We start from the raw sequence: 23455 nt of genomic DNA, 5'->3' as shown, positions 1-23455 counted from the left end.
TCCTATAGTGAAAAAAATATACCAAGGAAACGACTGCCTCGATCCCAAAAACTGACGGCGTGTTGCACAGAAGTATCATCATGTCTGTTAAGAAAAAGTTTTGATATAACACTCTTCAATACTTCCAATAAGGCGAGGAATTCACTTGACATTTGCTATAATTTTTTTTAGATAAATCAACATATTAACCGGTTGAACTTGGAGGGCGCGATGTGTGTTTGCTCTTTGTGTACGAATAGCGAGTGCAGAGAGACGGGCCTCTGCCAGTGCGAGACTCTCCGCTTGAACTTTTACCGTCTCCTCTTTGTTCTTTAACTGTAAAATAAACATGACATTTGTGACGAATCTTCTTCGTCTTACATACTAGATAATAGTTTATACTGTCGTACTCAGATTCGTCGCTAATAAAACAATTCAGAAGGAACGCATTTTTTGTACTACAGTCCTTTGCTTAAATGAGAAGTGTAATCGGGATTTAAATGTCGTAAGTTTCGCGGTTCATCCGAAATGTTTCAGTAGGTGATCGGCAGTTACCGGAAACCGAAAGTCCGACTTCTTAAATAAATACGGAGTACCCAATTAATAAATGAAGTAACCAACATGGCGATTTAAGTGATTTTAGAAGCAGCCGGAAATACTTAAGCTAATGGAATATGGGAAATATTGATCAATACCAAAATAGCTCGCAATTAACTCTTAATACGTTGTAATAAATTAAGCACCAACATAAATATTTCAAAACCTTAGCCACTAGTTATTCTAGGGACATCATGAGGATATTTTATATACGCTTCTTGGTCCGTATAAAATGATGTGTGACTTTAATGATTGCAGAATTACAATTTGTAGTGTGGCATTTAGCTTGTCCTGTAGACAACGCGTCCGCTCCGCTCCACTCACGCTGTCCGCTGTGCTTGACGAACTGCTGCTTCCCTTAAACCATTAAATAAATAACATTGACTTTCATTATAAAAATATTGCAATTATTAATTATATATGTGAAGTTAGTTTTAACAAGAGCGTCAAATCGTATTGTCGTAGGCCTATGTTCATTTTCATAAATTATTGTTATGAACTTGAAAACAATGGTCCACCTTAAAATGTAGGAAAGGCGTACAAAACTTTCTCACAAGCACAAAATGGGATCGCTGCGCCAGCGAAGTAAAAAAAAATTAACTAGTTTTATTCAACTAATCATAATAACGTCCCCAAGGTAATTTGAAACGATTACGGATTGAATTTATTTTAAAATTAGGTCTAGATTGTTAGATATTACGTAAATGTCCTGGATTGCACCGTATCCACTTCACGCAATTCAAACTCATTCAAGGAATACATAAAATTATTATCTAGAAATAATTTCAACAGTCAGCCGTTTTGTTTTTGTTAATATCAACATTTTATGGCTTTCATTTATGTATTTATTAGCACTTTACTCACTTAACAGAAAGCAAATAAGTAATTATTAAGAGGGCAGCGGTGTCGTTATCGCTAACAAGCGATCTATTCCAGACAACTGTAACATGGAAATATACTAATGGGAATGTGTAAGAATTGCTAAGCTATGTTAAGAAAAATTAATAACATATATTAGTTACAATATACAATTTCTGCGTTATGATAATTTCTTGAGATAAAATTGAATAGCAGATATTAAACGCAGTAAATAGTGGGATCTAAACGAGTAGAGACAGGTGTAGATAAACACCTGGCAACCCGAACCTGCCACCGCTTTCAGCGGGAAAAGCGGGGAAACAAGCCCATTATGCGCATGCACCACTTAGCCACGAAGGCGGTAAATACAATAATGCACACTAAAATACTTACTTTAAAATAATAATTGCAATCCGAATCACACAAAAGTCCGTTAAACATCATGTTGTCCGCGTAATTAAATAACAATATTTGCCATCCTTATTCATTCAAACTAAGTATTACAGTATAAACACGACGCATGCGTAAAGACTACGCTGTGTCTCGTCCTGTTGTTGCATTGAGCGTGGGCGGTTAAAATTAGATCAACGTAAATAGTTGTATTTGAGTGGGCGGAAGCGCCTGCCCTGTCCCACTGACGCTTTATTCTTTTAGCACCCTGTAACCTGTGATATAGGGCGACGCGTTTCACAACCGAATGCTAATTCAAATTCTTGAAGGTGTCACAGAACTTGAGTATTATGGTGTGGTGGTATAGATATATATTTTAATTTTAATTTCTTGTACGTTTACGATTTTAACGCTTACATGAAATGTTATACGCATAATTATAGGTCGTGTAGCGAATAATTGATAAAAAATATATGGCTAAATGGATATCTCTCCAAAGTCTTCCAAACTTTAGATATATGTACTTATGTGTAAACAATTTACTAAAAAGAGTAAAGGGCCTATAAAGATAAAGTCTGTCTATATAAATAAAAGAGTATGGCAAAATTCAAAGACGACTGTAATTCGTTTTTTATTTCATTCTTGAAATCTGAGGATTTTATGGAGAGAAAAAATGCAAGTAAAAATGCTAAAACCTGATTTTATTACGGAAAGGCGAACAATATCTTTAGCGAACCAAAGCAAAATGTTCCATATGTTGATATGTATGTACAAAAAAGGTAGATTAAGTAAAAAACATATTAAAGCGAAACGATGTTTGCGGTTACAGCTAGGATTTATAAGTATAAAGTAGTGAACGATTCTAAATTAGAATAGTGTTGTAACGGCCACATCCTATACCCTAGCTAATTAGTTTACTTGTAGTTGGCATCCGTAAAAACATCTTATGTCGTCACACTTTAATATAGTACGGAACAAAAATCGAATTTAAAAGCAATATATATATATATAGTCATGAATCAAGATTAAAATATATTATCGACGAAAGTTGAATGATTGCAATTAAGTATATGTTTGGTTCTCCCCTCTCCTAGACTCTATTTTCAGCTTATTTCCGGCGCAGTTCTAAGAATATTCCGTTTGTTATGCTAACGTCCTCACTACTGTTATCACACATACATCATAAGTCGTGTCAAATAAATCAAACTAATTTTTATTTAAACATTTTTTAGTGACTAACAATTAGTAACGCGTAAGTTTACAAGTAATTTTTCCAATTTAGGCCGAGTCAAACAAAATTGAACCATATAGTGGTATATTAAATAGTAACTGTTTAATTAATTCAGACCAAGATAACAATGAATACATTGAAATAAAATTCCTTTTACCGGTTATAAACGAAAACCTGTCGCTGCATCGACATGAGTGTACCTTAGGGAATTCAACGAGATCGTTATTTGGGAATCGAGATTCGGATTAAGAACTAAAATCTCGCGAGATCACGGTATTTTCGAGATCTCGGCAAGTTTTCGAAAATCAATTGTAAAAATAGCTAAATTGTGTTTAATAATTGTGAACGGTGCAACATACTCATATTCATCTCTTTTTTATGAGTGACTCTAATCTATATGACCTAACAGAAACACGTGATCCTTTAATTTCTCTTAGAATCTCTTCTAATTTCCCATGAGTCGTGATAGTTTTTTATCATGAGCATTTAAATTTAAGTGTTCTAATAAAAATTTGCTCACTTAAACTCAAATCCTCTGCGATCATTGAAAGAGGCAATTCATCTTAGTTTTCTGTTGTGTTAATTACCAGCAGTGGGGTCATTTAGAGTATCTGACGATATAATCATTTGTTTATATTAGGTCCTTACATATGAAATTGGTGTATTTCGTATTGGCCACTTTAATCACGATATTCTCCTCTTTGGTAAGGAATTCCAAATTCAAATTTGTACAGCTATTTACTCATGTATTTGTGCTTCGATGACCGTCATTCATTTGTTTTTTTCTGCTGTTTTTTTCTGTTTACGTCACTCATTTTACAAAATGGAAAACTTAAAGTATCGCATTATTTACGAATACGAGTTCCGTCGTAGCACTAGTGCTGCAGAAACGACTCGAAGGGTGAATGATGTGTATGGTGGTCATGTTGCAAAAGAAAACACAGTACGTTTTTGGTTCCAACGTTTTCGTTCTGGAAATTTCGACCTGCAGAACAAGCCCCGTGGATGGCCTGAGACCCAAGTTGATAATGAAGTATTGAAGGCTATTGTGGAAGCGGATCCATCGCAAACCACGTCCGAGTTAGCTGCAGGCTGCGGTATTAGTGATAAAACTGTTTTAATTTCATTCATTGGGTAGATTAAAAAGCTTGAAAAGTGGGTACCTCACGAATTGACTGAAGCAAACCGGCAAACGCGCGTCGACTGCTTCGTTACATTACTGAACCGGCACAATAATGAAGGTATTTTAAACCGAATCATTACCTGTGATGAAAAATGGATTCTTTACGATAATGGGAAGCGCTCAGCGCAATGGTTGGATCCTGGCCGGCCAGCCAAATCCTGCCCCAAGCGAAAATTAACCCCAAAAAAGTTACTTGTAAGGACCTAATATTTATAATTCCCTTCCGTACGATATATTTGCTATGCAAATGGAAATTTTCGTCGTATTTCAAATGTTCCAAGTCATCTTTATAAATATAGGCATTTTCAAATATGTTGCAACAGTTATATTATAGCATCAGCTAAGAGATAGCTTTTTCAATGAAGAGATTAACTTTTCTGATACTACTGATACTTAATTTCGTTATAATACGAGATCTCGTCATGTTACGCTTCGGGATTGATCTAAAAAAATGCCAGGAGATCTCGCGAGACTGGGATTACATTCCCTAGTCGACGTTTGGAGTGTTTTACAGAAGTCATCCTGCCTGCCCTTTTAAATAATGTTAGTTGTATAGGTAAATAATCTAATAAATTTCCGTTAAAGAATCATTTTAATTTGTATTAGTCCGTAGACAAATTATCAAATAATATCCATAGATTGTAAATAAAGACAGCCTTTCTCTGTGACTGTCCCATTTTCAGCAGTCAACGGTCGCAACTAACACACACACATAACGACATGGCGTTGAAATATCATAAATCAAATTTGTTCCGCATCCGCCACCCACAGTTGATTTGTTATTTTAGATCAAATACGTTTACTTCATGGTTTCGCTAACGTGAAATCAGCCACTTTATTTCATAAGACTATATAATAAATAACTAATATTTCACATAAATGCATATTTTATGAATCCATTTGCGACGTGTGCCGTTGGCGTATGATACAGTAAACATTAGAGAAGGCAGGTTAACGTAAATTAAACAATAGGAACATAAGTATTGCATAAGGGTCACCTGACCCTGCTACCGGTGCGGCGTACGTACGCACAAACGTACGAATATTATGTGATATCAACGACTTAGAACACAATTCCAGAAGGTTCGCTAGTACGCTATCGGTCGTATAAGAATTTACTATAAGTCGAATTGGTGTGACACCAATTAATCAAACTTATTAATTTAGAGTTTTTTATTTCGTATTTTCACGAGACCGTACGTATGTCTAATACCTAGTTATATTATCTAAGTTACTTATTTGGTTAAGTTTGTAAAAAGTCTGTGAGTTTTCTTGTCAAATTCAAAAACAAAATAATATGACACATTACCTTTGTATGTGTGTTTTGGTTACTCCATCTAGCTAGTAGCTTGTCATATTAAATTGGAATAAAAGAGTAATTTAAATAAACATTTGTACACGTTATTGATACCGTGTGTACCTTACACGCAACATGAAATTTAATGCGTAGCAGATTAGCCGACGTTCATTTAGTCTCATAATAGTGTGTAAATATCATTTTATTATTTGTTTGATAATACAAATGTAAGTACCTACTTGCCGACCACTGCAATGACACCGAGCACTTGCAACTCCTTTACCTCTGAAAAAAATACCTTTTTGATTACCACGCTTCCCATACTAAATACAATAAGTAAAACAACTTGTGCCCTTAGGTTGAATAATAGTTAATGTTATAAAAACATTAGGATACAGGGCCGCGCTCCGTGGGCGTATTTGGAACCAAACGGAATCTCGAACATTCGAATATCATATTAAACAATCAGGCCCGCTACAGCCATTGGTATTGGCTTTAGATTAATGATTTTGTTTTATGATAATTTGCATTTTCTAATAGACACGTAGATGATCAGCCTTCTGTACACAAGTCAGATCGTTTTTGGGTCGAAGGAATGCCCGGTGTCCTGATTTCTTTTATTATACGAGCGAGTGTTAAATGCGCACATAGACACATAGGTTCGAACCTAAGAGCTGACAGTCGCACGCTCAAACCTCTAGGCCCCACAGCTAATTTCAAATTTCCTGGGAAACATTACCAAATACATGTATCAAAACAAGGTTCTCAGATACAGAAATTTTCGTATCGACGTATATCCGTATAGTATTAGTTTTGAAGTTTATAAAAAAGGATAACTAGCTTCACTAGTTCACACTATAGAACCTGCACCATCCAAACGAACTAGTAAGTACAAAATCCGTACCGCACATAACAAATCATAATAATTCGCTCACCGTAAAGCATCAGAAGTATGTGACCTTTTCTGCCGCGCTGCCACCTCAGCTAGGGAACCTACTGGCGGACTGTTAGAGATCTCTTGTTCGTCTGTTAAGTCTTCAGTAAGGGACTCGTCTGTTATTAGAAGAGGAGGCGACGTAGACTGAAAAAAATTGATATTCTTACATGTATATAATATAATGTTATTAGTAGTTCTATTATACCAAATTTGCAGATTTTTGATAGAATTTTCTTCGTTATTGGGTTTTTAATTAATTACTATGTTTTCAATCGATAATTAGATATCAACTTTTTATGTATGTGTATTAAAATATAAATTCTCCAAGAATATTGTGAACATACCCTCTCAACGATGGATATATCGCTGGTGTCAAGCAAGTTAGTTTCGTGGCTTCTGTTTGGGGTCGACGTTGGAACCCCAACCTGCTGTCAATACCAGGTTATAATATAAAACAAACAAGGTAATCTAATGCATTGGTCCAAACATTATACTTACCAAAATCATTATCGCTTATTTCTAGATTACAAATCTCTAAAATGTACCATTGCGTCATAAATACAAACTTATTTATTGCAAGACAATCCATAAAAACTAAATCTATCTAACATTTTTACTAGCTTTCATTTGTCTCTTTCTTCACTGGTTAAATCTAATTTGAGAGAAAAAGACAAATGACCTTGAATGTCGATCTTTTATGAAGATGGTACTAATCGTGGTCAAGTCAAGCCTGGCTAATATAATAAATTATATAATAATTCTGACGTAAAGGTTATATGGGAATTCTTAGTAAGGTCGAAATGCAGAATAACAGGAGATCAGAAATCTAATCTCTTCCATATGAAACAACGTCCCCGGAGCCGTCGTAGATTCTATTCTGGCATATCCAGTCAGGATTCATATCAAGATCAGGTAAGTCCCTCTCCCTCCCATTACTACGTCGTACGGATCCGTAAGACTGACTGCTTGTCGGCTCTGTGTTGCTCTTGTGGTCTGACTCCTTCAGCTGTTGAATATTGCTACTATAAAAAAAAATATACAGGATATATGTACAGATACCGGCAAACTTCTTGAACATTAAACAAGGCAGTGGGGGAAAGTTTGCGCATCATACACAGAGCGGGACACATGCGTCAACTGATTTATCAATCACACGATCGACACGTCACTCTCCCGCTGCCGCGCACCACCGCCCCCAAGTAGATTGAAGTGATAAGATGTTTGCTGGTATCTATACTATTCGTGTATTAAACCATCTGTATCCAGCGAAAAAATGGGCAAATGGGCACAGACAGATCTTTAAGTTTTTAATATATTTGATTTTTATAAGAAAGAAGGTGATCAAAGTCCGACTCGTCGCTCTAAGTTCAAATACATAACACTTTAACTCGCAAGTATTCCTCCTCCTCAGAGCAAGACTGAATTCTGTCCCTTGCAAAGCCGGAGTTCGACCACGTGACATCAGAGTAAGGAACCGCCACTGATACCAATGATCTAGAGTCCTTTAAAAACAAATAAAGATTACCTTAGCTTTAGCCCATTTGAGTTGGCGGCGCATCTCCCGTATAATTTCGTCTTTGAACTGCGCTCGCAGGGCTGACACACGGCATTGCTCATCCAAGGCCGCGCACACGCGATGCAGGGCTTGTACTTCCTCTGATAAAGACACGTTAACTTCTCTTAGGGCTCGAACATTCTGACCACTCGACTAGGGATGAAATAAAAATAGATTATATTATTATGTGTTTTTTTAAATGATTCGATTAGATTGGGATTAGTTTAATACAGAAATCTTTCAACAAACATCAACGAAAACAAAATAGTTACAGAAAAAATATACTCAACACAATACAATAGAATAAACCTAAAAACTTAAATCGCAATACGGCTTAAGTTTTTAGTCTATGGTATATTAAAAAAAACATGTTTAAATGCCAAAGTATTTTAACTATAGCTAAAAGCAATATTATTATAACTTATTATTTAGGTGATAGCTTATTTTGTTAATTTCTTATGAAAGTTACAGTACTGTAAAAGCCCTGCCTTTATGCTGACCTCCATGTGTTGTATTCGCTCCTGGTACTGCACCTCCTCGTCTCTCGCGCTGCCTTCCTTCACGGGTTCTACGTCGCCACACTATCGTTAATATAACGTTAGGAATCTGTAACACTCACGACCTGGCATCTTTAAAATTATATTTGACTTCCTCTATTTTTACAAGTTAGGGAGTTTTCAAGTATTATGTAACGAATTTTGTGGGGGGGTATCCGATGCGGGGTGGGGATTGAATTGCGCGTTGTTGTTATTTTACTTTCCAGACTTTGCACCACATAAAGGTTACTTTTAAGTCACGAAACGTTCTACTATTGGGTACAGAAAACGTTACAGCGTAATACTTGATCGCTCCCTTACCTACGAGTCTACAAGTTAAAGACAACAAATATTTTCTTAATAATATATGGATTTATAGGTTATATGCATGTTTGGACCAATGTGAAATGTAAAATAAAGACGAAAGTACCTCTTTATTTGCGGAACAGCATATTTCCACTGTAACAGCGGCGTCTTTTCTGCTTACATCCCTATAAAAAGTTATTTAGACATAAATAGATGTAAGTACATTTTCTCATGGCGGTCTTTCAAATTATTCTCATACACACTTACATACTTGAACATATTGATTAATCATATTATGTTAAATCAATAACCTTCTGAAATGGGTTTTTTGATAATTCATTATTTACACGCGTATTATATGGTTTTATTAAAAAAATAAAAATCTTACGGCGTGTGGTATTTCGACATCGATATATCATTTCGGAGACTACTGATTGTCTGTTCGTGTTGTTGCACTTCCTTGCTCAGCTTTCGTATTTCTCTATAACATATATATATATATTATTTAGGAAGATGTGTATATATATATATATATATCTTCCTAAATAATATAAAAAGTCGGAAGCATTAGAGTGAAATTACCGATTAAAAGTAGGTACTATAGTTGAAAATACCACTTGTTGACAAAAACTCAGTCGAATTAACTCTTTTCAAATAAAAAACGTAAATGCGGTAAAATGTCATCTCAATCAAAAGAGTGTTTTAGTTAAAATAATGCAACTAGACTTATTTTTTTATATAAAAAAGTTTTTACCTAAAAACGAGTGCGTTGCCCATCACTAATGGACGACATTATCACATCGCTTTAGGAGAGCCACCTACCCTTTTCCTCTATTATATAATAACACAACTAATCTCGTTAGGTAACATTTAAATATAAAACCTTAAAACGAATAACACATGTAGTTATGTTTTATGAAATAAAATAAACATAAATATTAACTAAGTTTTTGAAACTGTTGCGTATCTTGAAATTTGCGAATTTGAAAGTGAAATCTACATAACTATTAACCTAAAACTAAAAAATAACCCTTAATATAAATGTACATAAAGAAACTAAAACAGGCAAAGTGATGAATGTACGCTGTATATAAAGATTATAAATTAGTTTTTATATTCAAATTGTTTTACAGTATACCAAATTAATGTAAAATTACTGGTTAGTTTGAACAAATTAAAGCAAATTACCTTTCCTTATTAAGATTATCTCTTTGTAAAGAGTCAATGTTAATTTTCAGCTCATTCACTTCTTCGGATATAACATTCTTGCTTTTGTCTTTCTGAAAAAAACTGATGTTGAATTGTAAGTTTCAGTATATATGAATGAAACATTTTAAGAAAAATAAATTAATATTAATGTATTAAAGAAAACACCAATGAGAAAAAAGTATATATTTAACGAATGTAAAAAATATACAAATCGAAAATATTTAATTGTCAAAACAACATTAGTTACAAAAACATGAAATTTTTAATTTTATTTTTTTGCTTCTTTGTTACTATTTTTCTGCCTTTGGAATCGCCTTGCTCTTGCGTTGGAGTCCTGGAATTAACAATTTCTCAAGTAAAGTAATTTCATTTCCAACAATATAACTCGTATTCCAGAAGTACTGAGATCAGTCAAAAATGTCTAATTTCATTAACAGATTTTAAACATGATTTAGTCTGAAATTATAAAGTGAACCTACTGGGATGAAACTTACTTCAAATGTAAAAAATGATTGTTAAAATGGTATTTAAAAAAACCTGTTATCTTGCTAAATGAGAACCTCTCTCTAAGCCTAAGTATACTATTCTTAAACTCACCAAGTGACAGGTCCAAAAATGTCAGACTGTGTGACCTCGTTAAAGTGAATGCTGTCAAGGGCCCGATAATCAAATTCTCTCAGTCGTCGCAGCACCTCCAGTAGACCGCGAAGGTCAGAGTCCTTGCGCGCGAGTCGTCGCCGAAGAGATGTTACTTCAACACGCAATTCAGACACCATCTACGCGAATAAGTTTTTGCCCGATAAACAAGATAACGAGTGATATACCAGGAGTTTTATCCGAAAAATCAACCATTAGAAAAAGTATTTTAACAGTTACGTAGCTAACGATTAAAGCTTTCATATTCAATATATATTTCACATAAGTTCGTCCGATGCCGTTATCCGTATTAAATTAATAGATCGTAAACTTTCACATTGACAGAATAATTCAAGAAGATCCAACTTAAAATATATTATAATTAATATAGGAAAATATACTGCATGTACCACAGAGTATCTTCGTATTTTTATGCGAAACATTAATTTAGCTACAATCCTTAGCATATTTACTAGCTATATACACCCACCTCGGAAAACTTTCTGCGTTCACTTAGTACACGGGATGTCAATTCAATTTCCAGTTCCTCTACAGTGCGTGCCAAAAGGGTGTTCTGAGCGACAAGGTCACCCACCCACGACTGTAGCAATTGCACTTGCTTCTGAAAATCAATTTCACATATTAAACCTAATCAAAATGTATTAATGCAGTTTTTTATAGAACAGGAGGCTAACGGGCTATAATATTTATTAAAAACTAGCGGATCCGACAGACGTTGTCCTGTCTTACCAATTAATATTGATTTCGAATTGGTATAATTAACTAAAAATGCTTTACGAGATGCAACATTCTTTGTTTTTCTGGCGCGTATACAAATAGTTTTGTTGGTATTCCGACTTGGAAACCACATGTCATGGGCCATGTGAAAAACATGGACTTTCAAGACTTTAATTCCACAAACAATTAGCGACTGTAATTATTTTATATGTATTTTATAAATATAATAAGTCCGATCGAAGCCTTACTCTTAATGATTACTTGATATGGTGGTTAAATATTCTTAAATTACTTTAATTCTTCACGTGCTTTTCAGCGTGCGTGGTTACGGTCGGACGTCGGAAAAAATTAAAAATTTAGAACTATGTAAATAATTATAAGTTTTTAATAATAATACATAGCTTTAATCCGTTCAAAAAGTGTTTTTCTTAATGTGTAAAAGCTATTTTAGCAAAAGTCAATATTCTACAATTTTCTAATTTCCGCGCTATTTTCTTAAGTTTTTCTTTCATAAGAACCTTCTCCTGACAATAACAAACACAACAAAAAAGAATTAGCGAAACCGGTCCAGCCGTTCACGCGTGATTCCGTGACCAAGGGAAATAGGGATTCATTTTTAATATATATCCAAAGAACATAGCGACTCAGCCGAGGAATTTGTTGTCAAAAAAGTAACAACGACTGCTTTAAGGAAAAACTTTGATTTATAGTTATTTAACTTATTTCGCATTATTTATATTATCTTTGTACAGTATAAGTGAACATTATCTGCTAAACAAAAACATTGGGATGATTCTAGCGAAATATTTTATACAATACCTCGTGAAAGTGATAATAATCGAATTATATAAACTCCAGTTTGCAGCGTTTAAATTAGGATATAATCCTTATCCTAACAGAAGGGTATCTCTTACTTGCAGTTTCTGTGAGCCGGCAGTCTGATTTATGAGATCCATTTTCTCTTCATAGGCCTTGTGCACATCGTTAAGCACAGCCAATGACGGACCTATCTCACAGGCACAACGCCCATCGCTCTCTTTTACAGTTGATTCCATACTTTCTATTTAATAATAAATGTAAGACATTGCTTAAGTGTAAAATTCTGATTGACAAAATGTTAATTTTGACCGTATTTTGACGTTTTTGAATGATCTTGGAAGCAAAGAGATTATGGCCATAGATCGACTGTTTTATTAATCTTAAATACTCAATCATCAGACATCGGTCAAGGATTGAGCGAAGGATTTAAGAGTAAGTACACTGCAAAAAGGTTATGTTATGTTCGTTTTTAATTAACGATTCAAATTCATTATAGGATGTTTCGACAGAGTGAAGTAGAAATCTGCTCCAGCTGAAAGCGAGCAAATGGCGGTGATTGTCCTAGGTCAGGGGCTGGAATCAGCCAGATCATCGACCAGCTCAGTGAGCGTGAGTGAGGATTTTTAGAAATCAAATAAAGGACCACAAGTTAACCCTAATTCCAATCAATTGAGAACCTCCTTTTGGAAAGTCTTACTTGGTAAGAGATATGATACGCTCTTCTAAATCTCTTTGCGTAATTGTAGCAATGAAATTTAAATAATATACATGAAATCCATTAAATAAAATTAAAACAGCCCATAAATCAAAAATCCATTTATTTCTATAACATTTGGCTAACAATTTGTACCTACTAGTACGTGTGTTTGACACAACGGCGACTAAATATTATTCACAAAAGCTTACAAGCTCAATTTTTACATTTGTGCCGCGTTAAATTAATATTCTTAGAATATACATAAATACAATATTTATAATTAGTAATCGGTACATCTATAAAATATATATCATTAATTAAACTTATAAACCACAGAATTAGCAACTGATTGCTGTGTTCATCAAAAGTAATTTTTTCAAATATAGACATATTTCGCTAACTTTCCATCGACACTAAATGTTAAAGCGATATAATAAATACTCTTTTGAGACGTAGAACGGCTAATACGCTGTAAGTATTTTTCGCAACGCTAGTTACAATTCGTTTGGCTAAGTGAAATAGCTATCAAGCCCAATGGAGCTGATTTATAGATACATAAATAGAGCCACCAACAAAATATTTGGGCAAATGATTGTGTTTTAAACATTTAACTGGTACACAATTTGTAAAATATCGTATTACAAGCCAACGAATTAATGGAAACATCTTAGCAACACATGCGTATAAGATTGAATTTTATTAATGCCATTTGAAAAAGCTAGACAATGCTCTCGTTAAACAAAATCTATAAATTTTATTTTATTTCATACTGTACATACATACTGCAAGATGTATGTGGCCTGTGGCATACTAAATATTCAATGAAAAACTTAATTTGTATATTTTTGGAAAACACTTTCCAAAATTCTAAAATACAATAAAAATATTATAATTTAACCTGTATATGAGATTACTATTTTTTGTAGTATAAAATATACCGTATATCGTATTAATCTCAAAATATTGATAATGGCGTAGTTCTACGTCAGTAGTAATTGCTACTAAACGTAAATTATTCTTATCGTACAACTGTTTGTTTAAAAACATCAACAACAACCACGACTTGTTAAATATAACCAAACGTAAAACAATCCAATAAAAATAATACAAATAAATAAAAACTCAAAAAATGCAGCATAAAAAGCATGAAGTTAATAGTAAAAATACGGGAAAATCCCATGTAATCAAATACAATACTAATAAATGTTTGCAAAATCACAAATACATATTAAAGTTATCACTTCAGCTATATCTCGGATATTTGCATCATTTTCTATATAATATAAGCCAGAAGTCTATTCTAGGAAGCTTCTTTTTAATAAAACATAATGTATAGATAATATTATCTACGACGACGCGCTCCGCGAAAATAATAAATTCAATGCTTTTTATGTAGCCAATGCTTCTATGACTTTCATGTGTCAAAATCCTATTTTGACGTTTCCGAATCTTTACTCTATATAGCCATACTCTACAGCTATACATACCCATAGAATACTCTACATCTCTATTTATATCTGTCACCGTAAAATTGTAAATACCGTTAGATTGTAATGTATCTCGCGACATTGTGAACGGTCGAAATATTGTGAACCTCAATGTACTGCTTACAATTATACGTATTATTATTCGGAAGATTGTAATCGATCGAAGTGAAAACGTCAAATCACAATCTTAAAATTGTCAACTGTCCGAAGGCTGTCCCTGAATGGTCGGATTTATAGTAGACCGTAGAATAAACAAATATGGTGGCGCGGGGCATATGCCGTCCAACCAATCAGGACGAGTTGCGTTCCGTTTCACAATTTGACGGTTTCAACTCGATAGATTACAATCTCCCGAACAATAATACGTAAAATTGTAAGCAGTACGTTAAGGTTCACAATCTTTCGACAGTTCACAATTCCGAGAGGTAGATTACAATCTAACGGTATATACAATTTTACGGTGACATATCCAACACAAAACAATAGTTTGAACCAGTATTTCCTGATTAGCGTGACCTACGAAACAAATTATTATATAATTGTGTAAATGTAATGTCTTTCACGACATTGCGTGACAGAATATGCGAAGATTGTATCTATGTATTCTTGTGTGTATTACACATAAAGAATTATATTTACATGCTGTATGATATAAACTTTTATATAAACTTGAAACAAAAAAAAACATTGTGAAGACAATTTATAGTTTTTATTTTACGGTAATATTAGAATCCCCCAAATCTAAGACTTAATGTATTTTTAACGAAAAAAACTTTAGATTCTTAACGAAAGTTTAAAATATAATTTTGAACGCGTCGTGAAGACAAAATGTGAACTTAAAATTATAGGAAGTACTGCACTATGTGCCTTATAAATGATATGTTTTGCATCTAATCTATAGTTTCTTATACCAAAGTCAATTATTATACTGAATATAAATCATATTTTTTTATTTGTTTGTTGTATATAATGTAGCTATTTCAAATTTCTGTGATTTATTAAAAACCGGTACCGCCAAAAGGTAAGTGCCTTGCCAGTCTCTAAAATTGATGAATTATCAAGCGCACAGAACAGATAAATTCTTTAAACTTTATGTCCAAACCTTATAATTTTAGTTAATGTTGCTAGTGAAGGTATTTCAAATTGACTTTAGTATATTCAAATATACATAATATTTGGCTAGTTAACAGATTCACAAACAGTAAACAATAAAATTATACTTAAACTAGAAATTGAACTAATTCCATGAAGATCTGGCAAACAGAACAGAAGAATCCTTTAAGTATGTTTATGTTTCTCGGTGCAACACTGCATACAAAGAATTTGAGAGTAAGAGACAAAAGTTCTAAATGAAAATAAGCCTGATTTTATTTATAAGGGGGTAAATAGATAGGCCAGAGGTCCCGAGTTAGACTCTCACTGAAGCTATAATTGTTTCAGGTATACAAGTTATTGTATTTTAATATGTTGAATGAATTAGTCCTGACCCTTACACAAACCTTTCATACGTTAAATTAATTTTATGACAACTATGTAAATGTAAAAAAATAAAAGTTTAGGAAAGATATGGGAGTTTCCTATACTTTTATTTTTTTAGTACATACTTTATGTTTAGTAGAGAGCCTTAAGCTGCTCATAGGTGAGGAAGAAGATAATATTCCACGGCCCCATACGGAGCCATGTTGGTATGAAGCCTTTGTACAGCGCACGCGCACCCTCACTGCGTACTGTCTGCAATAAATAAAGATCAAATAATCCAGTGGTTTCCAACCTTTTATATGCCTCATTGCCGTTGTACAAGCGTAAAGTAATTTTGAATATAGCATTTGGGATGGCACTGTTTGGTTAGGTCAGATCAATAAGAAGTTCATCTCTTCTGACACATGTCAATTTGTGGTCATGACATGCTTATTTCTTTGCAATTTTGGTGTCTATACAAAGCAGTGTAAACGCTGCAACCCTATATGGGTCTTGGCCTCAGGTTCCATATTATATGATCTTTTTGTGTATCAAAGAAGTCAAAGGTCTATGCCATATAAAACTTATTTTATCTGTAAAACAGCAACCCTGAGTAGCAATATAGCAATAGTCTGTAACTGTGCGTACCTATATATAGTAAAACGTAATATTGTTATCTGATATTTTATTAAATTACAATTTTTTATGCATCAGTAAATAGCATTAGCTAACTTGACACATTTTATCTTTTTTCAAATATTAGTGAATTCAATATAACCAAACCTAATCTTAGGTTTAGCGATTGTTCATTGGTCATTATATACACATTAAAAACATACCTGTACAAAGCAGTCAACAGTCCCTTTGTATATCTGTATACTTGGATCCCTGACATTTCTTTGGTTCATAAGCCGCGTCTGAAATTTATTAAACACTTTGTTACTTATACCAACACATCCCAAAAAAAAATGAACACATTATCTTCATGTACCATGCGAAAACTACGCCATATGAAAATTATCAATCATCGACTGGCGAAACCCTTTTTTTCTCTCATATTTTTTACCAGAGATACCTGCTGATCGAAGATATTTCTGGCTTTTAGCCAAGTGTTAATGACGCAACACACACACAAAAAATGAGGGTCTTTGAGACACTTTTCGCCGCTCATCACTCATCACATCACTTTGTGAAGCGAAAAACACACTTAAGTATTTCCGAACCAGTGCGACTTAGGTCCTTTGAAAAGAGTGTACCAATTTTTTTAAATCCGGCATTGCACTTGCGAGCCTTCTGGCAACGTGAGTGTACATAGACGGCACAGGCACATCAGGAGGGTCTACTGCACTATTTATACAAAAACAAATTTATACCATTTATGAAACAATCATAGAGGTTATAACTTTTAGTGATAAAGGTGGGAGTTGGATGAACACTTACTTTGTCTATGCTTAGTTATAAAAACAATTAAAACCACTTTGTGGTTCACTCACCCTAACAACGTCAAGTGGTGTACTGGCTACTGCGCTACCAAGACTAGCGAGCAGACTAGACACAAAATGATTAAGAGGTCGGTCCCCTAATGGGGCAGTAAGCCTACGCTTACACGCATCATACACGGGCAACTCCACGGCTGCGATTAATGCCGCTCGTTGCGAAGTGGGTGCTACGCCCCTCCACAGTCCTGCCACCCCTTCAATCCTATATATATCGATGAAGCAACGCACTATGTTGCGCTTCTCATCACCAATCTGAAAACGTGGTTTGCTTAGGTTTATCAGAAATACAGAAACTCTCATTGGACGCATTCAGACTGTGACTTAATCAAGACAATGTAGGAATTTATATGTAATATATAAATAATGTATCTAATACATTTTATAACCATTTAAGTTTATATAAATACTATTAAATAAATCCCTCAACAACCTGTTTTGTGTGAAGAAAAATTTTTAATAGGTACTGACCTAGTGTTAACACTGGTTAACACTAAATGCTTTTTAAATTGTTAAGTGTTAACACTGGTTAACACTAAATGCTTTTTAAATTAATTATAACAAATATTAAACTTATACTTAATTAACAAAAATAAGACATTGACATATCATCTTATAATCTTTGAATAAAGTTAACACTTAATAATACCTGCATCCTAACTTTGAGGACATCAGTAGGATTAGCTATTGCACTAGACAGTCCTCCTGCAAATGCAGCACAAAATGTGTTAGTTGCTAAGTGTTCTCGAGTACCACCATCAGCCCGCCTGGCAGCAAATGCCTTCTTCATTGAATAATATGTCCCAAACTTAATAGTACCATATGTTGCTTGTCTAAGCACTGCTGGCCAGATACTGAAAGGTTCAAAGAGCTTGTCAATAATAGACTTTATTAGTAAAAGCAAAATCATAACATATGTAATTAGACTTTAATTCCTCAGATAACAGGGCAGAATTTATTAAACCTTTCATCTATAATAAGTTTGTTAGAACATATGCATAGTTCATTCACTCTATGGTTTCAAAAGGTGTTTGTTTTATGTTTTGCATTAAATGTATTAACTAAATTTTTAAACATCAATTAAACACAATTTGGATTATGAATTGATCATGGCTAAATAAAATGTTGAGTTATTGTTAAAAACAGGATTATTCTCTGAGTTAATTAAACTAATAAGTAAACTACACTGAAAACAAACTCACCCACAGTAAAGTGCTTTAACACCCTCTTGTTTTGAAGTTTTAACAAAACAATCCACCATTCCTGTGTATCGCAACTCAACATGTCGAGGATCTATCTTTTGCCCTTGGATCTGTAGCCGAGTCTTAGTTGTGTCAATAGGAAAAGTGCCTAGGGAAAATAATAATTCTTAGCATAACTCAATAATCAATAAACAAGATGAATATTGAATAAAATATTTTTTTATTAACTTCTTAATGTAAAATATAACATTGTATATTAAAGTTGTGCTCTTTTTTCTCTACCTATATAATTGTGCATTACTTTCAAGAAAGTAAACTTACCAAACTCTGCAACAATCGACGCTAGGCCGCCGTAAATAAACGGTCTCCAATCTCTATTTCCCATTACATGCAAGAGTAGGTAAAGTTATAAAAGCAATAGTTATTAAGGAAACCCTCTTTTTTTAATTATTTGTTTTGATGTTTAAACTCCACTATATAATATTAAGACTTATCAATTGTTTGCACTTAGTGGGTTGTAATAATTACACAAGTTCTTTAACAAAATTAATACATTGTTCTTTTTCAGTTTTTCGGTAGTCGTTGTTTATAATTTAGAATACACATGTAATACACATTCGATTAATGAACACAGTTTTACATGAAAATTACAATTCACAGATCAAATAGAAGAAAACGAAATTCAATGAGTTAAAGTGGGCACAGCGTGAGCACAGCCTCAGCCCCTGTATTCTGTAAATGCCAATTGTCAACTGACACCATACACTGATAATAATCTATGCGCAGTGCGCACTTCATGGTCATTCATTATCACGTGTCATTTTGATTCGAATTCTTTACTTTTTCACAATGCCTTCTAGTATAGTTCTAGTAATGTTCCATGCCTATTACACAGTTTCAATAAACTTTCTTGTCTTCCTAATCTCGTTGAAAGTTTCCCTAGTAATACCTTATTTTAAATAGTTACGAATCCCTCACTTTTGATCCAAAAATAATTATATATATATTATACACACACTTATATATTATACACTTAAGAATTTAAAAAGAATCCCCCCAAGCTTCCATCTGTTTTTGGTAAAAAAATTCAAAAGACTGGCAGGGTTGGTTACCGATGTATACTGATGCCTCCAAGTTTCCCAGTAAAGAATGCATCGGTGCGTCAGTATGGGACCCTTCATTCAAAATAGTATTGAGTTATAAACTTCCTCCTTATTTTCAGGTGAAGCTATTGCAGACGAAGGCTCGCCAGACCATATATTTTTAACTGTTCCTTAATTAATGACTCGTTATTTATCCTTCTTCCTCCAAATTTCCCTGGTCCATGTAACCTTAACTCCTTACTTTCACTCCCATCCAGTTTTGTCGTCAAGATTTTAGAGAATTTTATTTCTGTTATTAAGTTAAAATTATAAATAAGATTCTCCCCTCCATACTCCATACCCATATACGTTAACCTCTTCTATATATTATTAGTAGCGGACCCCACAGACTTCGTCCTGTCAAACAGATTTGAAATGTGGCAGTTTTTTGTTCCTACCAATTTTATAGTCGGCGCAAAAAAAAAACTCATAAGGGTGATGGTTCTGCCATCACCCTGATTATAGGCCGATGTGAGAGGTTCAGCTCGGGTGACCAAAGTATCTTCGCTTCCACGAACTTTGGCCATTCTTCTGTGACCCACTAAAAAACCCCGACTGGGATGTCTGCTAGAGGACTTCAAACTAAGAGGGCTTCAACTAAACCTGATTGGAAAATAATCTAAATGGATAGTGGGAACCTAAAAGTGACAAATATTTAAAAATTCTTTGCCTCATTGATATATTTTCCTATTAGTAGGTATTCAAATAATTTTGCTCAGATAGGGATATTAAATTAATAATTCAAAAATTAAATCCTTTTTTCAACGCGATTTGTTTGAGTGAGTGCTTGTAATTTAATATGAACTTTATTGAATAGCAATAAAGTTCAAATTGACTCTACATTTTATTAACAAAACGTTTGTATGGGAAAAAGAAAAGGGCTGTTTTAGGGTTTTCCCGGAAATTATTCGAATTTTTCTCGTCGTAAAAACCAACCTTCAACCAGACTTCAACGAACATTTAAAAAAAGAATTGGTACAATTGTTCCAGGCGTTGTAGAGTTATGCGCTTATCAACACATTTTGCAATTCATTTTTATATCATAGATATGTCTGTGTGTGTCTTTATTGTGTTGTCATCTTGTTTTAGGTAACTTTGCTTAGATTAAATTCTATTTATCAAAACTATCCTCACCGTGTTAAGACTTAGATGGCGACATTGGCGGAATTGTGATTTACACAGAGGTCGCCATTAAAGAAATAAAGTGAAGTAACTATTTTGCACTGATATTTTCTCAAGATATCCACATATATAATTGTTTCATATTGGCGTATAAAAGGCCTACCATGAAATTCATTCAAATGTCAGTTTGTTAAATATGAATTATATAATTTATGTAAACACTTAAGTTTTGACAGTAAGCGTAAAAATGAGCCTTTAAGAAAAGTATTCAATATCATTTTATATATTTTTTTAGGTATATAAATTACCGAGTAAGCAAGCATATCGAAATTTTAGTATGTACTCGAGACTTTAACTCAACGAATCTCCAGACCACGTTTTATGAGTGAGGGCCGTCGACACTCCACAAAAGATTGATGTCAATTGTCAAGTTTCGTTTAACTTTAAGTGTGTATTGTTTTGATTTTTAATACAGTAAACACTTAACCGCTATAAAACCTAAAATCAAACTTAAGGAAAATTATGTAAATTATTGTACAAACTAAACAAGTTTTTTGCTATTTAGTTTCCTTATATATTAAGTTAACTTTAATCTAATGGTTAGTATCAGTTACATTTTTAAATTAAGAATAATTTTTACGAAATATTGTGTGAGTGCCATTTGTAATATAAAAACTTAATTTATAATAAATGATCTCTTTAACTATAGCTAATATCTTGCTCATGCTACAATTAGTAAATTTAAAATGTTGGTATAACCGTATGATCAATAGATTAACGTAAATACCTTTTGATTTCAGATAAGAAGTTTACGATTTATTATACATGACTTGGTGATAAGCAGGTTTTCCACATTACTTTAATATTACTTGGGTTTTGATCTATACAATGTTTGATCATTTTGTACAAAACCCAGGAAATACCCCACCTCCACCGCCACCCAAAAAGGAACTTAAATTTGATAAAAATTACATAAAAACTACTCCAGGAATTCTTCAGCTAGTAGAAGTGGTAGGTCGTTATTATCTTTTACTCATATTATAATAAATAACATATATTAAATTATAATATGGCTTCACAGGTCTGTAATTTCATCGGATTTATTTGTATCAAAGTTTCCTGGTCTTGGATATCAGCCATCTTCTATAACATTCTGTATTGGATTGGAAACATCTTGACAATATTCTTGTTTTTAATGTACCTCTTTCATTTTGTTGAAAAGTATGATAATATACCATGGCAAAAAATCCAATTTTTCTATTGCATTGCAATGAGTTTGGCTTATATTGGAACTAGTATATTTGCTACTACTATTGGAGAAAGTGTTGGGTATGCTGTTGGGGTGAGTTCTAATAAAATTTCATATTTGTATTTATATAATTATTGTATAAAATGTGACAATAGAAAATACATTTGGACGACTGAAATATTTTCATAATTTACATTGAATAACATTGGATATGTATCTTATACAATCCTACTATTTTCGACATCTGCCATAAACTTTGATATACACTGCCAACTACACAGAGAAAAAAGTAAAAGAAAGCTATTAGATTAAGAGACTTCAGAAATAAACTCAGCCCTAAGTCTGTCTGTAAGAGTCTCGAACATCAAAATTGTAATTGTAAAAGTGTGTATAAATAAAGGGTGTCTCAGTAAGAGTGCACTTTTTAAAATTCAAATTTTAAAAAGTGCACTCTTACTGAGACACCCTATACTTAAAGGGCTACCAAAAAGCTTTTTAGCATTGTTTTTCTATGTATAAATATTTATATATATAATATTATATACATATATATTATAATAATATTATTAAAAGTGATAGAGTGATAAATTATTGTTAATCTTACTTCTAATAAAAAACCTTTTTCAGTTTTTTGGATTTTGTGCTATTGTGACATATGGTATTGATGCATACTTAAACTACAAAGGTTGGAAGAGAGGGTTACCAGCACAATAACAAAAATTTTATCACACTTAGTAATTTGGAAATACATATATAACTTTTATAGCTCTAAGCAACACAAGTAGATTCTGTACAATACATTTCTAAAATATATTTTTTTATAACTCAACCAGCGAATAATATTAAGGTATTGTCTTTTGTTAAAATAGCTTTTACACATTAAGAAAAACACTTTGAATGAATAAAAGCTATGTATTATTATTAAAAACTGTGACTCCGTGACCACTCACGCGAAACGTCGGAACGAAATTAAAACTTATAATTATTTACATAATTCTAAGTTTTTAGTAATAATACTTGGCTTTAATCCGTTCAAAACGTGTTTTCTTAATATTAAGTTTTAATTTTAATGAAGATCAAGCAATATATATATAATTAAATTATTTTAATTTTTATAAATAAAAAAAAAACAGTGCAGCGCGATCATTAGGGATTTGTTTTATAATTAAGCTACATGCATAAATATGCCATATTTATAGTTAGTGTTAATAGACTGATATATATATGATGACTAAATAAACAAACAACAACTTTAAAACTCAATATTTTTCTATTGTGCATGTATGTGTTACTTAAGAACTTGTTTTGTTAACTTGTGTCCTATACAAACC

At 33.1% G+C, this 23455-nt stretch overlaps 2 protein-coding genes across 6 annotated transcripts; both read right to left on the bottom strand.

The window, feature by feature from the left end:
• Positions 1 to 7174: 7174 nt before the first annotated feature.
• LOC123708604 (centrosome-associated protein CEP250-like) lies at positions 7175 to 12591 on the bottom strand. 3 transcript variants are annotated; one of them, XM_045659397.1, is made up of 8 exons: positions 12367 to 12591; positions 11205 to 11336; positions 10058 to 10149; positions 9258 to 9350; positions 8994 to 9054; positions 8528 to 8633; positions 7998 to 8128; positions 7175 to 7478 (listed from the first exon to the last, which is right to left on the bottom strand). In XM_045659397.1, the coding sequence occupies exons 1-8, from the start codon at positions 12505 to 12507 to the stop codon at positions 7299 to 7301; spliced, it is 936 nt and encodes a 311-aa protein (XP_045515353.1). In that variant the 5' UTR covers positions 12508 to 12591; the 3' UTR covers positions 7175 to 7298. The 3 variants fall into 3 exon arrangements, 2 of the variants coding, with proteins under 2 accessions (XP_045515353.1, XP_045515352.1); XM_045659396.1 differs by having other exon boundaries at positions 7998 to 8180; positions 8528 to 8608; XR_006753627.1 differs by lacking the exons at positions 7175 to 7478; positions 7998 to 8128; positions 8528 to 8633; ... (1 more) ...; positions 9258 to 9350; positions 10058 to 10149 and adding exons at positions 10292 to 10412; positions 10676 to 10854 and having other exon boundaries at positions 12272 to 12591.
• A 1240-nt stretch (positions 12592 to 13831) lies between these two features.
• LOC123708657 (mitochondrial uncoupling protein Bmcp) lies at positions 13832 to 19332 on the bottom strand. 3 transcript variants are annotated; one of them, XM_045659475.1, is made up of 7 exons: positions 18933 to 19332; positions 18612 to 18759; positions 18059 to 18263; positions 17407 to 17664; positions 16753 to 16830; positions 16060 to 16186; positions 13832 to 15763 (listed from the first exon to the last, which is right to left on the bottom strand). In XM_045659475.1, the coding sequence occupies exons 1-6, from the start codon at positions 18994 to 18996 to the stop codon at positions 16067 to 16069; spliced, it is 873 nt and encodes a 290-aa protein (XP_045515431.1). In that variant the 5' UTR covers positions 18997 to 19332; the 3' UTR covers positions 13832 to 15763; positions 16060 to 16066. The 3 variants fall into 3 exon arrangements, with proteins under 3 accessions (XP_045515431.1, XP_045515432.1, XP_045515430.1); XM_045659476.1 differs by having other exon boundaries at positions 13832 to 15708; XM_045659474.1 differs by having other exon boundaries at positions 13832 to 16186.
• Positions 19333 to 23455: the final 4123 nt, after the last annotated feature.

The sequence above is a fragment of the Pieris brassicae genome, chromosome 4, assembly GCF_905147105.1.
Source record: "Pieris brassicae chromosome 4, ilPieBrab1.1, whole genome shotgun sequence".
Taxonomy (NCBI): Eukaryota; Metazoa; Arthropoda; class Insecta; order Lepidoptera; family Pieridae; genus Pieris; species Pieris brassicae.
This window is presented reverse-complemented; position numbering and strand designations above follow the sequence as displayed.